General features: G+C 33.1%; 2 protein-coding genes across 2 annotated transcripts; one reads left to right on the forward strand and one right to left on the reverse strand.

The window, feature by feature from the left end:
* Positions 1-942: 942 nt before the first annotated feature.
* On the reverse strand, positions 943-1,945 carry LOC107194940 (peptidyl-prolyl cis-trans isomerase FKBP62). Its single transcript, XM_015584650.1, has one exon. The coding sequence runs from the start codon at positions 1,810-1,812 to the stop codon at positions 943-945; it is 870 nt and encodes a 289-aa protein (XP_015440136.1). The 5' UTR covers positions 1,813-1,945.
* Positions 1,946-5,368: 3,423 nt separating this feature from the next.
* Positions 5,369-14,697, forward strand: LOC107194978 (peptidyl-prolyl cis-trans isomerase G-like). The gene is given in 10 exon segments (XM_015584707.1): positions 5,369-5,400; positions 5,830-6,169; positions 6,392-6,573; positions 11,423-11,533; positions 11,702-11,798; positions 13,669-13,716; positions 13,806-13,982; positions 14,058-14,196; positions 14,270-14,432; positions 14,505-14,697. Coding segments are annotated over 9 exon segments (1,272 nt in total). The 5' UTR covers positions 5,369-5,400; positions 5,830-5,834; the 3' UTR covers positions 14,525-14,697.
* Positions 14,698-16,009: the final 1,312 nt, after the last annotated feature.

Below are 16,009 nucleotides of genomic sequence, written 5' to 3' on the forward strand. Positions count from 1 at the left end.
CATGTTTTTGTATCACATAAACGAAGGTTTTATATTTTAAGGATTGTAATAATGATATGGTGGAGGTTTAAATAAGGAAATTTTATTTTTCATTTTTTTAGTGATCACTTTTACTGTGATATAACAGGAACATTGATGGCCTCATTGAGCAATATTTACATGGTAGTGAACAAAAGCTTTTTAATGAAAAATATTATTATAATATAGATGTTCCAACTTACTAGACATTTTTAAAATTCTGTAAAAATATATCATGGTAAAGGTGTTATTACATATGTATATTTAAAAGTAATTTGTCTACAGCCATATAAGAATTTAAATTACTTGATGATACTTTTACATTTTATTTAATTATAAGAATTGCAAAATTGTATTACACTATCCCTCATTGTTATTTTTCATGCATGTATTATTCAACTAATTTCACCATATAATTACAGCTGGGCGAGAGAAGATAATTTACTTTCCTCATGCGTACTTTAACTTCTAATGAATATTTTGGTAATGCAAAAGTATTTCTATTAACGTTTGCAACATGATAACATAGTTTAACAGCAAATTTGGTAAAATAAGGATATAATTTTTAAAGCACTTTATTGAAAATATAATATGACTTGCAATAGAAAACTTCACCAAGTTATTAAAACAAGATCTATTGATAAATAATGTAATGTAACTATTTAATACAACATTTCTACATTCGTCATGTACACAACAAATATTTTAAACATGCTTTTGTAATGAAGATATTGTAATAGAAATAATAATAAGGATAAACCTAGTGTTAAGGTTGCATAATGCAACAGATTTTCTTAGCTGTAATTTCTAAATAATTTAATCTAATTCTAGTGTAAATTATTGTGGATAAAAATAAATACATATTTTTCTATTTATAAAATACAAATATATTTTATGCCTATAATTGCAGCACATACAATAATATTATACCTTAAACATTTTTTTCACCATGTCTTCAAATTTTTCATTTGCTTCTTGCACTTTAGTATTGTAAATTAAAAGTTTTTCTTTAACAGCACAATTGTTTGGTTCTAATGTAACAGCCATTTTTAAGTCGGCAACTGCATTTTCCACATTTCTTAAACTTCCATATGCTACTCCTCTTCTGTATAAAGCTTTAACATTATCGGTTTCTTTATTCAAAATTTTGGTACACAAGGAAATAGTGTATTCATAATTTTTACGATTCAATTGACATCCAGCCATATTGTTATACAATACCAATCTCAAATTATTAATATCCCCTTCCAATCTTTTGTCTAGCTTTAAATCATATATTGGTTCCAATGTTATAAGTATTTTACAAGCCTTACTAAATTTATGAAATGCATCAACCCATCTAGATTGTTGAAACAAAACAACACCAAATTCTTTATATTTTAATGCTATTCTGTACTTTTCTTCTGGTGTCCATTCCCAGATTGGCTCATATGGTTCCATTTTAGTTAATGTTACTTCGAATTTTATAATTAAAGGCTTATCATTGTTTTCTAATGAAATATTCAAAGTGACTACACTCTTCTCATGTATATTCATCATTTGAATTGCTCGTTCAATATGGCAATCTATTTCACAATTAGCTTCACCAATAACTAATGTTTTTTCATTTGTACCATCTAAAATAGTCGAATTAAATTTTTCTTTCAAATCATCTGCGGATGTGTTAACAACCTGTATATTTTCAATAAGAACACCGCAACTGGCGCATTCCGTCGGTTTCCACAAAAAAAATCCAGGATTTATCACATCTTTCCTCACAATTTTATCCGCAGATTCCCACATTTTAAGCATCATATTGTGCTACAAACAATTTCAGCTGCACAAAATGATAATGTAAATTATGCTGTCATTCAACTGTATTTTATTCACGTGAAATTGTATACCATAAATGCACAATTACATAAACGTAAGTACACCTTTACGTGTAAATGGTACTACGAAGAGTATAAACAATTATTTATCGTGTACTCAAACTATACCACAGATGAGATCTCGTCTGATTCAGTCTGATTAATAGCTCACATAACCTTTAACGGACCTACGGAATGTCAAAACTAGAGATGGCGTGCAAAATCACTAACGGTGATTTATCACAGTGATCGCCGAATCATGATCACGGTCGTGATTTAACTTTATTTACGACCGTGATTGCGATTTCTTTATCTTGAGTGAATTTACTCACTGCGATCGTAGGTCTTTGATCTTTAAACAGAACAACATAATCAATATGATTTTACGATGAATTACATTACTATTCGTATTTGTAAAAATTGGTACATAGAATATTAGGTGCGCAAACGAAATGATCGATGGAACTTTTTCCATTCCGTCTATCTCTTTCGTTTGAGTATTAGCGACTACGTTGCGTTTAATTTAAGTTATTTTGTATTAATAGCATTAATTCGTATTAATTAGAATATTAAGATAATATTAGTTCTAAGCTGAAGAACGAAGACAACCGACGAGGGAACTTAGTCTTTTATAGGTTTAGGCTCAAGAAAGAAGTCATCCGCCGAGGGATTTTAGTACCGATAGTATTAGATAGTTAAGATTTAAGTTATTTATAAGGTTTATTGTGAAAGGTGGGTAGATGTAGAACTTGTGATTCCATCGACCTGACTTGGGCCTCCACTCGCAGCAACCTCCTCGTGGTGAGGCCTGGGCAATCGGTATTATCATCGGTAAAGTACTGTAAACTGAGGATAATATCGAGCTAATGGCTGCGAACTTCGAATCTATCTCATAAAACCACGTTCTATGTTACATCGAACTAGGATTATTTTAGAAATCGATATGGGATTCAAAGTGTAAAAATGTCTATTACTTTGAATGTTTTAGAAAATTATGCGAGATGAAGATGTATGGAACTACTGAACATTACTTTAGATTCCTTTTCCTTATTCTGTAAATTCTTTGATTGGTATATGAATGCTGTTGGAAGTATGAAAATTTTCACAGGACAATGATATAAATAGAACTTTGAAACTTTTTCAAGTGTTACAGTGATATTTCATTGGCCTTCGTATTAGCGCACTGCGCCGAACGCGGATTGCATGATGTTGTAGTCGCAAGGGAGCAATTGAATCGAATAGACGTATTGTACCGTAGCGCATAGTATTGTATTTCAAACTTTTATATCATTATAATTTATATGTATACATGTATATTCCAATAAACATACGTCATGTAATATAAGCTTCATTTCATCGAATTGTCTTAAATATAACTGCATAAATATTGTACAATCTTATACTAATTATAGTTGTCTGGTTCAACAGGTTACTACAGAAACTAATTACTGCCTACGTCTTTTAAACTTGAGCTGTAGTAGTATCTGCAGAAACTGCTATGGTTGCTCGGGTTATTGTATAATTTGTTTACGGGAACACGGACAAGTGTCAGTCAGATTTCGACAATTGCACGAGCAACATTAGACCAATCTCGAGACTGGTACGAACACAGCGATAAACGATCACGTTTCAAAACTTCGCATGCTCCGGGGGTACTATACCCCACTTCCTCACATACACGGGGTCTCTGGTGCTTCCTCCGGGGGCTCTATGACCCCACGCTCTCGCCACACGGGGTCAGTGGCGCCACCTGTGGGGGTTCTGTGACTCCACGCTCTCACCACACGAGTCTATGACGCCACCTGTCGGGGTTCTGTGGCCCCACGCTATAGTCACACGGGGTCTCTGACGTCTCCGCGGGGGTTCTGTGGCCCCACGCTCTCGCCGCAAGGGGCTCTGACCCCACGCTTTCACCACACGAGGTCTCTGGCGCCTCCTGCGGGGGTTCTATGACCCCACTTTTTGACACAAACGGGGTCTCTTACCACATAGAACGCACAGTTTCATCAATATAGAAGTATGTGAAAATTTCACACAGAATTGCTATTTCTTAAAGGATTGCATACAAATAATCAAATTACAAAACGGTTTCGGTTAGAGATGGCGTGTAAAATCACTAACGGTGATTTATCACAGTGATCACCGAATCATAATCACGGTTGTGAATTAACTTCATTTACGACCGTGATTGCGATTGTTTTATCTTGAGTGAATTTGCTCATTGCGATCGTATGTTCTTGATCTTTAAACAGGAAAACGTATTCACTATGATTTCACGATGAATGACATTACTATTTGTGTTTGTAAAAATCAGTAGAAAAAACAAGAAATTCTAAAAGAATGATTTGCTAGGTAACATGTAGATTATAATTTTTAATCATTAATTTATTCATTATTCTTCATTGTTTCTAATTATTCCTTCACTTTATATGATATAACTCGAATTTTTGTTTTAATTTCGTTAATATAAAATATACATATTATGTGCGTGTGTAAAGAACTGTTAGGTTTCTCCACCAATCAGAAACGATCACGAGAAATCACGAATCACTGTGAAAAATCACCGTGATTGGGAACGAACGTGATCGAATCACGAGTGTTTCACATGTGGCGTTGAGGGACGCTAGGGATATTACGTCCCGGCCACTGTAGCGCGGAGGTTAAATAATACTGTCACGTGTATGGAACAAAGACTTTATTGTCTACGAGTCGTGTGCGTCAGGCGGCAACGCGATGCACGCGCCTCTTTCTCCTTGCGGGAGAAGGCGACACTACGGAGGGAGACAGACGGCAGTATCCGCTCCCTACAAAATAGACGCTATCAACTCCATCTATCGCATACTTATATCACTACATTTGGGGTAAAACAAATTCCGTGACGACAGCTCACCCACAAGAGCAGTAATTATTAATACTAATATACGTATATTATGTAATAAATTTAATAAACATATTTAAAATTGCGAACACCTAATATCAAATTTATTATAACTCAAATTTATTATACACGATCTCATACAGTAGCCGCCAGTCATTCACTGTCTCGTCTATTATAAATCGTTCCGAAATTCAAACGCGTCCCGGATATCCGGCACTCGTTTTAGTACCGACTCATATCACCAACGGCGCTGCAAAACGTCCAAGCCAAACCTCTGAGTTGCAGACCCTGCATAAGAGTGTTGGCCCTGGGTCCGATAGAAACACTGTCGATTCGTTAACACGAGAGTGCCGCCCAGTGCCGCCCCCTGCTAAATACATAGGTACCTGAAATCGATTTCTGAATTTCAGTGAATTTCAGCCTCAGGTCAAAAAGGTTCGCCAGGTATTCTAGCCCTTTGTAATGACCTTGCAGTACCCAGGTTTTCTATAGGTGAGACAAGTTCAAACTGGAATTTCCCCCTACTTTCAATTGAATTGAAACTGAAGCTCAGATATGCATTCAATTGCATTCAATCGGTTTGTGATTTGTGTAGCGTGCGTGTCGTGTGTGATATATTGTGTATCTGTATTCTTCAATCTTTAAGTAATACTTGTAAGCATTGTAACGTATGCAAATTTAACTATTTTTATTTCGCGTTCGTTCTCTTGTTCTTCAATCGAAATTTTTCTATACGATAAAGAGGTAATTTTTTTCGTAATCAAAGTGCAGTTTTATTTTATCGTTACGTGCATCTAACCTTAAATCGATTTGATTTATCTATTAGCACAGACGTGATATAAGAATAGATCTAACATGCAATGTAATTTTCAGTATTCCAGTCTGTTACTGTTCGTTATCACGGTGTTGAACGTGGTCGAACGTAAAGAGTTCCTGAAATCGGAAGCGTTTATGTAGAAGTGCGCTCGTACCAGCGTGATTTTCGTGGGACACCAAGTCCTATAAGATGTTGGGTCTATTCTTATATCTCGTTTGTGTTATTAGTAATGATAATTTTAATAATTTATCCTTTGTGCACCGTAGTAGAAATGCGTCGAAATATATCACGTTCTTCGCATCACGAAGAAAAATCGGAAAAATCTTCACGAGGCGAAGAGTACGGTGCTTCACGTCCAAAAACAGAAGAAGAGAAGATGCAACGGAGACGCGAGTGGATAATCCAACAAGAACGGGTACGGGAACATGAACGATTGAAAAGAAAAAAGATTTTAGAATACGAACTTCGACGGGCTCGTGAAAAAGGTTTACCGCCTCCGAAACTTCCATGTCATAGTCCCAGTAGAAGTAAAAGCAAATCTCCACAAAGTCGGCATAGAAGATCATCCACTTGTAGTTCAACAAAAACTCCGGTTCTTTCTGAAAGGTAAATACCTACAAAATGTATGTATAATACAATTTATTAAAATCTCTAATATTTGATGTAGAATAGCATTTAAGTTTGAAATATTATTTATGGATATAATGATCTAAAAAAATCTTGCTTCCACAGGCTGAGATAAAAAAATAGCTAGTGTACATTAATTACTTTGTTTCTTCTGCAGAAGTTCAGTATGTGGACATAAATGCTTGATTTTTTACATTGTAGACTAGAGTCATCGGATGGAACAACACCATTATTTAAAGGACCAGAAGGAACACAAATTAGTGCTACAGAGCTACGAAGAATCAAAGTAGATATTCATAGAAATATACCTGGAAAATCAAATACCATGGATCTTGAAAGGGATATTGTCAATCCTGAAGATGTGGTGGTGAAAAGGAGAGCGGGTAAATTATTGTTTATGTACTTTATTTTTCAGTAACATTTTAGTTATTCTGTGAAGAAATGTGAAAAAAGAGATTGACAAAATGAAATCAACACTGAAGATTAATATTTCTGGGTTTTTTATGAATCACAATTGGACAGTTAAAGTTTGGGAACAATATCTGCTTTTTGGATTCGTTTTATCCTTTTTGAAATACATAATTCCGTTATAAAAAATTTGTTTTGAAATCTTCACTTCATGAAATATGCTGCTTGAAGATGGTGAATTCTAATAACTTCTACCGCCATGAAGATTATAGTTTTGGATGCTATAATGAATCACCTATGATATCGAAGGATTTACACAAGTGTAACGCTGATTCACGAAGATAATAACAGTCTTAATTTATCTAGGGCATAGCAAATTTGGAATACAACGCTGGATCACTATAGCAATCACGTAATGTGCAATACGTAAGCACAACATTTTTTATTTAAAGTGTTTACCGCTTTGCTTAGAATATTTTTTGCTTGCTATTGTGTATATATATTTTTTTATGAGTTTGCACAAAGAATTATGCTTCAACTATATTAACAAGGGGATTTGTTGGTTAATAATTAACTTTTCATACAAAATTACGAATCCTTTAAATTAATAAATATATTTTGTGCATTCTCTTGAGATCCTGGTGTGGGAATGTGCATGTTTAAATATGTTATTGTCGAATAACTAGAAGACCTACTATGAAGATGTTTCACAGTATAAAATTCTACAATGGAAGAAGCAAAAGTAAATATCCAAACATAGAAGTCATCAGTAGAAGATATAAAATCAAATGTTATTATCATTTATCCATTGAAGATGCATAGTTACCAACTGTTTTCCAGTTACCACAGTTATATTTGAATTGTTATTTTTAGTAATATTTCCATTATTCCTTTCAAAATTTGGACAAACTAGTAAAACTCAAAGTTCTTTAAAATTGAAAATATAGATATTTTAATTAGCTTTTTACAACTATTGAATATGTTTATTCATCACTAAATATTTGATGCACGAAAAATTTGTATGACTTTACTCTTTATAATGAATTTGGGGAATTATAAATTAACAAAGTTGAAGATTTTATTATCTCATTGGAAGATATAAAGCATCTATGAAGATTTTTCATGTGTGATTCCAGAATGCATCAATTCAACTTCATTAAATTTGATTTAAAAAGTATTACATTAGAGTCTAACTATATTGGCATGTTCGGGACTGTTTGGGAGTAAAACAGCAATGAGTTTAGAGCCCCCTCCATGCTAAGTTCTGTCGCCATGGCCTCTGCCTCAACGCTTGGGCAAAAGCTGGATCGTGCTGGTGCGCCGGCGTACGCAACATGGTGGGAGAGCGAATTTGTGTGCGCGAAAGTACGTGTAAGGGGAAGTGCTTCATGTAGCAATGGTTCAGTGGCAATATAGTTAGAGTCTACTGTATTTTTATTTTTTAAATCAATTTTTCAATACAAAAACCTGTGTTTTAAAAAATTAAACACAGAATGAACTTGATAATTATTCCTTTGAATTAATTTTTAAATATATAAATATACTGTTTTTACATTGGAAAAGCACCTGATATGGTTTGTATAAACATACATATTAAGGTCGAGTGTCTAGTCAAGTACTTGAAATAATTAAATTCTAAAGTGCAATAAAAAGGGCTGTTTTTACAAATTTTATTAGAACGATTACGAATATTCAAATATAAATCGTTTTTTATTCATTGATTCTGGTACTCAAGAAAGTTGTAAGCTATTAACTTCCCTTGGTAGATATCTTAATTAGATTTTTATTTACGCGGAACCTTTAATGTTTATGACCGAAAAAAATTATATGAATTAATGTAACCTAATTAAATCTATCTTGTAGCATCCTATGAGCTACGTGGCGCTAGAGCAGTGGGGGTCGACACGCGAACGCGACGTCTAACAACGACGCGGGGGTAAAGGCGGGAGTTCCTATGAGCGTCAGACGCGTGCGTCCGGTATCTGAAACAGATGTTTGTCAGATATTTCACGTTCAAGAGAATGGAACAGAGTGAGGATATATCAATTAGACATAGGTCAAAGCTCATTTAAGGGTACTCTCCGGTCAAAATTTGTGTTTTTCATCGTATAACATCTCAAGAATGCTATTTCGAAGTTTCAGTAAAAAATTTGCAGAAGTATATATCCTCCAAGCATGTAAACGCGCCGACCGCATGTAGCACTCTAAACTCTAAAGATTAAATCCAAAAGTACAAGAAATCGTAAACCCAGTATGTATACAAAAACTTGACTTCTGATGGACTTTTAACATGTTGCATAGAAATAAATACTTAAAATTATAACGAAATTTGCAATACGTGTAGGTATATGACAACTTGTTCTGAAACACGTGTTCTTGTCGAAAAAACCATTCTTAAAACTTCGGCCTGGGTTTCGACATGCGTGTTTAATGAAAGATGAAAACCTTTATTAACAATTACGGACTTATTGAATATTAATATCAGTCGTAACGCTGAAAATTTTATAATCAAGAGAGATTGAAAGCGCATCGCGGAAGTCAACCGCCGAGTTGTATATTGAATATGAAGTCTTGGGAGGGTTGTTGTACGGTGCAGGAATAATTAATTGAAGGTAAAAAACTTTAACAGTGCTCTATATATATATATAAATCGTTTATATATATATACACACATATATCATTAACTCGAGAATGGAAAAAAAACCTTCAAATGCATTTTTCTCAAAACGCGACTTTTTCCATGAGTGCCACGATAAAAAGTTTAATTTATAGACCGATTTCAAAATTTCTTACGACGTTTTATTCATAATTCACGTCGCTATCGCGTTACCTACGGAGATTAACTTTGGATAAGTTATTTTTATTTTATGGACAAATTTATGCGTGAAAATGTCCGTTTTTTTGCAACATTCTGTTCAAACACGTGCCAAAGATCGCCTGATTGTTTTTTTGGATTAAGAATAGGTGAGGCGATAGCCATTAACACATATTTTAAGAATATTCTTTGGTTTTTGACTTAAGACAATTCTATCGTAAGTTATGAAGGCGCTCGTCAAGACCTTCAATTTCTACAGTAGTACAATGAGTACTATATATTTGTCGCAAACATTTGTAAAATTTGAACAATACAATTTTTGTTATTCTTCAAGTGTTCAGTAACAAGGATCAAAACGACTTTTTACCGTATGTTATTCTATTGTTTGATTTTGTAAATTCATGAAAATCACGTTTCGAGCACTTTGACCAGAGGCACCCTTAAGGAAGCTCATGCGTTTGGTGTAGTATCTAGCTGAGGCTTCATATAACGCTTTATACCTTTTATTAATGTTACCAATTTAATTTGAACGATTAATATTTTAAACTACTTCAAAATATCGAAATGGAAAAGAAATTTACAAATAAGTGGAAAAAACAAATTTTTTTTTAATATTTAAGAAAAAATCGGAAAGTTCGTCGATCAAACCAAAGAAACACAAGTGACGTTGACACTCACCAGTTTGCAAACTTTGAAAAAGCCTATCTAGTTTCCATACTTTGATGTTAATTTTTAGTTTTATTTAATCATCAACATATCTTTTTTTTTTTGCGCCATCATAATCTCCGTAAAAAAATTTGTAACCACCTAATCTTTTATGAAAATGTCATTATTTGTAACTAAATGAGAAGTGATTAACTTCTCAATATCAACTACAGTTCCATAAGGTTCGTGTTAAAAAGAAATTTTTATAACGATTCTTTTGCAATACTTTTATCGTCGTTGACTTTGCGATTTTTTGTTGATGAAGAATGTTCTCTTAAATTTTCAACTAAATTTATAATTATTAAAAATTTTCGTGAGCCACCTTAAACGCAGACGCACGCGTCTGACGTTTATAGGAAATCCCGTCTTTACGGCAACGCTTGCCGAACGCAAGCCTAGCCGCAGCCTCATCGCAGATCCCGTGTTTACACATTTGTTTACGTTACGCGATTTCGAAAAACCTACAAAATGGACTGCGATAATGCACTATCACGCAGTCGAAGTCAGTTCAACTTAACACAATCGCAACTGCTGACGTAAATTCATGTCATTTTAAATTCTATTTTTTGTTGCCCCTGACGTGCATTCATGTTTAAATAAACTGTTTCGAATTTTAAACAATACGTGGTTATAAACATGATATCATAAAGCAATATTTTCAATATTCACTCCAGTTCAGTAGCAGAACTCTGCGGCATTCAGCTGTAGACTTATGGAAATTGTAGGCGGCATCCAGCTAAGGCTTTGGCGTCAAAACCGCCGGCTGCGAATGTGTTAATAGCGGTATAAGAGTTGTCTTCGGGTTCGCGTAGTTACGATCTCTCCAACTATCATTACAAGTGATCCTTCGACTCAAGTTGAGGATTTCTGAGCCTTCGCGGCTATGGTATCAAAGTTTAGAGAAATTCTTCCTAACGTAGGAAAGACCATAGTATTCATTCTTCAACACGAAAAGCGTCGGTACTTTGAGAGGAATTCGCTACCCCACGCAAACTTTCCATCGAGTATATCACGCAAACTTTCCATCGAGTATATCACGCATTACAATCTGTAGTATTCGTTTCATAAACCACTAATTGATATAAACTATAAATGAATTTTAATAAAAATTGCGACAGTTCCGAAGTTTGTAATAAAATGATCTAACGTGTATTTGGATAGCTTACAATTGTTCAAAGATAGCCAGTTTGTCTGAATAGCAACTTTAACATCTTCAAGGTCTGTCACAGCTGCTAGTATTGCTTAACTGCTTGTTTAATATATAATGCAACTGTCTCTATACTAATAGATTTGTGTAACTATAGGAGAAGGAGCTAAACCAATATTTGAAAGAGAAGAAATAAAAGGATCAGTAACTAGAACAGAAGAAATTGAAGAACATCGTACTGTAGTGACTGTAGATAATGAAAATTTAGGTACGTTTAATATTTAGAACTGATAGGTAAACGTTATTATTTTTAATTACCTTGTTAATACATAAACATGGTAATGTTACACATAATATAAATTATGTAATTTATACTTTATTTACATTAGACTTCTTGGTTACTTCTGTTTTCCAAGTGCAAAATTTTTATTTTTAGAAGGCAACTCAAAAAGATCTAAAAAGCGTTTGACGTCCTTGAGTCCTGTCAGAACCCAAAATCACAGTCCCCGATGTACATCCTCTCGTCACACTAGGTTTGTGTCTGTATTGGTAATATTACTTTGCGAAGACGCAGAGTTGTTATGATTAAGATTAACAAACTGTTACTGATATTTCTATTTATCTGTAACAGAAGATAAGGTTTTATGACTTTAATATGGATATGTATATTTGTATACAACTAATTTATGAACATATACAAAATGTTAATACTAATGCATGTTTAGCATTTGTAAAAAAGAGATATTCGTTCATAAGTTAGATTGTATACATAAATATGTGACCGAGTATTGCTATTGACTGTGTGTAATAATGATGCATGTTTTGATCACTTTTAATTGTAAATGACTCAATGTTATCAAAATGTGTTACGTAACCCAGCCTATAATTGGTGTATGATTTAATTTGTAAGTATTTTAGCACACAAAGTAAAAAGGAAGGACATACATACTTACAAAGTATTGAGACAAATTTTACATGTATAATGGATGTGCTTTAGTATGGAATACATACGTTTTAGACTTTAAAGATTTATAATGTTCTAACGTTTTAAATGTCTCACATTTGTTTTTGTCGCGTAATGTGCTTCTAGTTTGCTTTTTAGTCATGTTTTGTTTTATGTTATTACAATCTATTCTGTTCTAGCTGTATTAGTGCTTCGCGAGGATTTGGAGAAAAGACGAGATGGGGCAAGGACACGATTTGCATTGTACCTGATTGTATGCATATGCTTGCTTATGCTAATAACAAAGCTTTCATTTTAATTTTTAGTTTATCAACTAGTAGTTTTTCTTCAAGGACGATGCAAAAATATAAGATATCTCTTAACATTTAGATTTAAAAAAAAAAAGCAACATAATATAGTATCTGATACATACAATAGTATTTGGTCTATTTAAATTTTGAATAGATAGATTTCTAACATATTATATCCATTAACTGTACAGAAAAGAAATTTACACTTTCAGATTATTTAATTAATCAAGCTTTTCATGGGTATTAAAATTGCTATTTCATTCAGGTAACACATTATTTAAGCAAAAACAGTAATAACAGTAGCAAAAGGTAAGTAACTTCAAATGTTAAATTAAATTAAACACGAATATAATATACTCCAAGGGATAACATGTATTGCCAAATTATTTTACAATTTTGTTTCATACTTTGCATAATCCTTGTTGATAATTTTATTAAAACTACAGAAATCACGCTATTTTTCTGTTATTCTTTTCCAATGCATTTACAATATTTGCTGTTTTGAACATAACTGCAACTGCTTCTTTTTGCTTCTAAACATTTCTCGTTACAAGTTCTATGTGTATTTTTTGATGCACAATTGTTTATAATTTTCAAAAAAAGTACAAGTTAACGAGGATCCATTAGGAGGATTTTGTGGATATATTGTGTAACATATTGTAATCCTAAATCTCTGTATGTAAACAACTAAAACTATTCAGAGATGAGAATTAAATTTTACAATACAATAAAACGAACAATGAAAATAGTTGTTTATGATAATGCTGTAATTAAATAGTGATTACAAATAATTTTTACACTCTTTATTACAGAAATGTATTTCAGTTTATATTGTTTACACTTTACGTTAATCTACATTGTAATTAATTTTATATGTATTTGTTTTTTCTTTTAATACAAATTGATTTTTTACACACTATAAAAACACGTATAAGTTTACAGGCAAGTATCAATACTTGCTGATAATTCGCTATAAACAACAAAGTTAATATGGATATGAATAAAATAATATGGATTTCACAGAGTATTGCACTATAAATATAATTTTGGCATAGACATTAAGCTTACGATCATATCAAGTTGATTAATGTATTATCTAAATACTGTTTAGGAAATTGAATATTTTGTTGATTTACTATTCTTTTTCAGGCATGAGGACTCCAGACGTGATGATAGGGAAAGTTTCAGAAGTGATAGGTAAGTAATAATTGTTTTGGTTTCATCTATTTACATATTATCTAATCTTTATAACTTTATTTCATGGAATTTTTATATTACTTATTTAGGGAATGACATCGTAGTAGGGATAAAAGTAGGGAGTATAAAGACAGTTGCAGGGAGGAAGATAGACGACATGTGCATTCTCATAGTCTAGAGGACGAACGTAACAGAAAAGGTCGTCGTGATCATTCGCGTTCTAGAGAGAGAGACCAAAGAAAATGGAACAGAGATTCTCGTTATAAGTATGTTGTTCAATTATATTTTTAATATCATACCTTGTGAAAACCAAAGTTTAAAAATACTATCATAACATTTAGAGATGAAAGGTCTTGTCGAGAGTATCGAAAGAGATCGAGAGAACGTTCTGAAGAGAGAAGGAACAGAGATAGATCTAGAGAACAAAGAGTTCCACCGCCACATTATATTGAACAAATTCCTGTTCCTATTTATTACGGAGTATGTGTTTAATTTATAATGAAAAATTTAATAACGTGATACATAGATACAAAACTCATTTATTATTTTTCAGAATTTTCCACCAAGGCCAATATTGATGGGACCTTTGATCCCAATTCGTGGGCAAATGCCTCTCAGAGGTGGTAGACACCCTTCTATGATGGCACCAATACGGCCATTCCCACCAAGATTTATTTCTTCTGACGTATATAGATTACGTCCACCCTCTAATCCTAGTAAGTATACATACTTTTGCACTAATTATATGACGAATAATATATCTAATTATTTTTTTTTTTTGTGTACAGGATTTGGGCCTATGTTTTAATGAAACAGTCTGCGATAAAATCGTATACTAATTAAGGGTTTTCGACAGTACATCATTGTATAGTACCTACACCTTAATACTTCTGATATACCAAATTTCAATCTATTTGATCACGACGATAGATTTTATTGCGTTTGGTGATGTAATATATCCAATTTCGGATTCATTTTATTAATACATGAGATGCTTGGTAGAATTTTATTATTGCTTACGTAAATTATGGGAATCTTGTGTTGCCGAAAGCTTATACATATGTAACGAATTTTAAAGAACATATTGATAGCAGAGTGAATTGTACCGAATTTACTACTGCAAATTTTATGTATTTTTAGTTTTACATATATTTTAAACTACACTAAACATTTACCTGACTTACAAAAAATGCACAAAGTACCTACTTCTGAGGTACTTTGTTCATATGTTCATAGGTACTAACTTGTTCATATGTTTTACAAGTGTGATGATAATTATTGTATAGTAGTTTTTATTAATCTGTAATTGTGTAGGAGTAAATATTTTATAAACGTATTTATGAACTTATTTTGAATCTTAATTAATACATTTTTATTTTCGTAACCACTGTTTTTTAGCTACTTCTTGAAAAATTATAAATATTAAAAGAAACTTCCATTTCATTAAATGAACTTTTATTATACCGTCAGTATGAAGCGTTTGACATATATTGGTTATGATAAATATTTTATCAACATGTATTCTGAATAGTGTATACTACTGTATACGATGTTCTACTAAAAAAAAAATAGATTCATGGTCATAGGAATAAAAAAGAAATATTTATTCCTATGTCCATAGGGGCGATGCCATTGGTTGCGTTCAGTGGATTTTGCGTTGCGCAACGGGCGCAACCGTTGAGTGCCTTCAGTAGATTTACGCTGAACCACGGTCGTATCACCGACGAGGTGTAGAATAGACTTATCATCCAGTGCTTTTTTCTGTCCCACGTTCGCAGGGCTACGTAGCCCTGTTACCATTTTAGTGTCAATACCCGACGTTACCGATAAAGTATGAATTTTGAATATTATTAGCACAAATGAAGTATTATATATTCCATTCATATTGCGTGTATCTATATGATTTGACGGGAATAAAAATATTCGATGCTTCAGTTTAAGGTTAAGGGATAAATATGATAGTTATGAAACATGAAACGGGAAAGTATATATTTTTTTACTTAAGGGGGGAGACTCCGTGCCGTGCACTCATCATCAACGGGAACCGTGTATGTATATGCGATGTGCAAGAGAGACATTCGATTTCGTAGGAACCAACTTGAGCCTCGACAATTGCACAAATGCACTTTTCACTGGTATAGAACTCAGGGGTAGACTTCCCTACAGGGTGGTCTGGTCCGTATAAACGCCAATAAACACATTCTAATTGAAAGAATTAGAATTTTAGAAAGTGTGCAATTGTGACAGACGCCGATGAAAACACACAAGATGGCTGCACAAGTCACATTTTGTC

This window comes from Dufourea novaeangliae, unplaced genomic scaffold (assembly GCF_001272555.1).
Source record: "Dufourea novaeangliae isolate 0120121106 unplaced genomic scaffold, ASM127255v1 scaffold8, whole genome shotgun sequence".
Taxonomy (NCBI): Eukaryota; Metazoa; Arthropoda; class Insecta; order Hymenoptera; family Halictidae; genus Dufourea; species Dufourea novaeangliae.

Coding starts and splice junctions, on each gene's coding strand:
- LOC107194940 (XM_015584650.1), bottom strand. CDS start 1,812: ATGATGCTTAAAATGTGGGAATCTGCGGATAAAATTGTGAGGAAAGAT.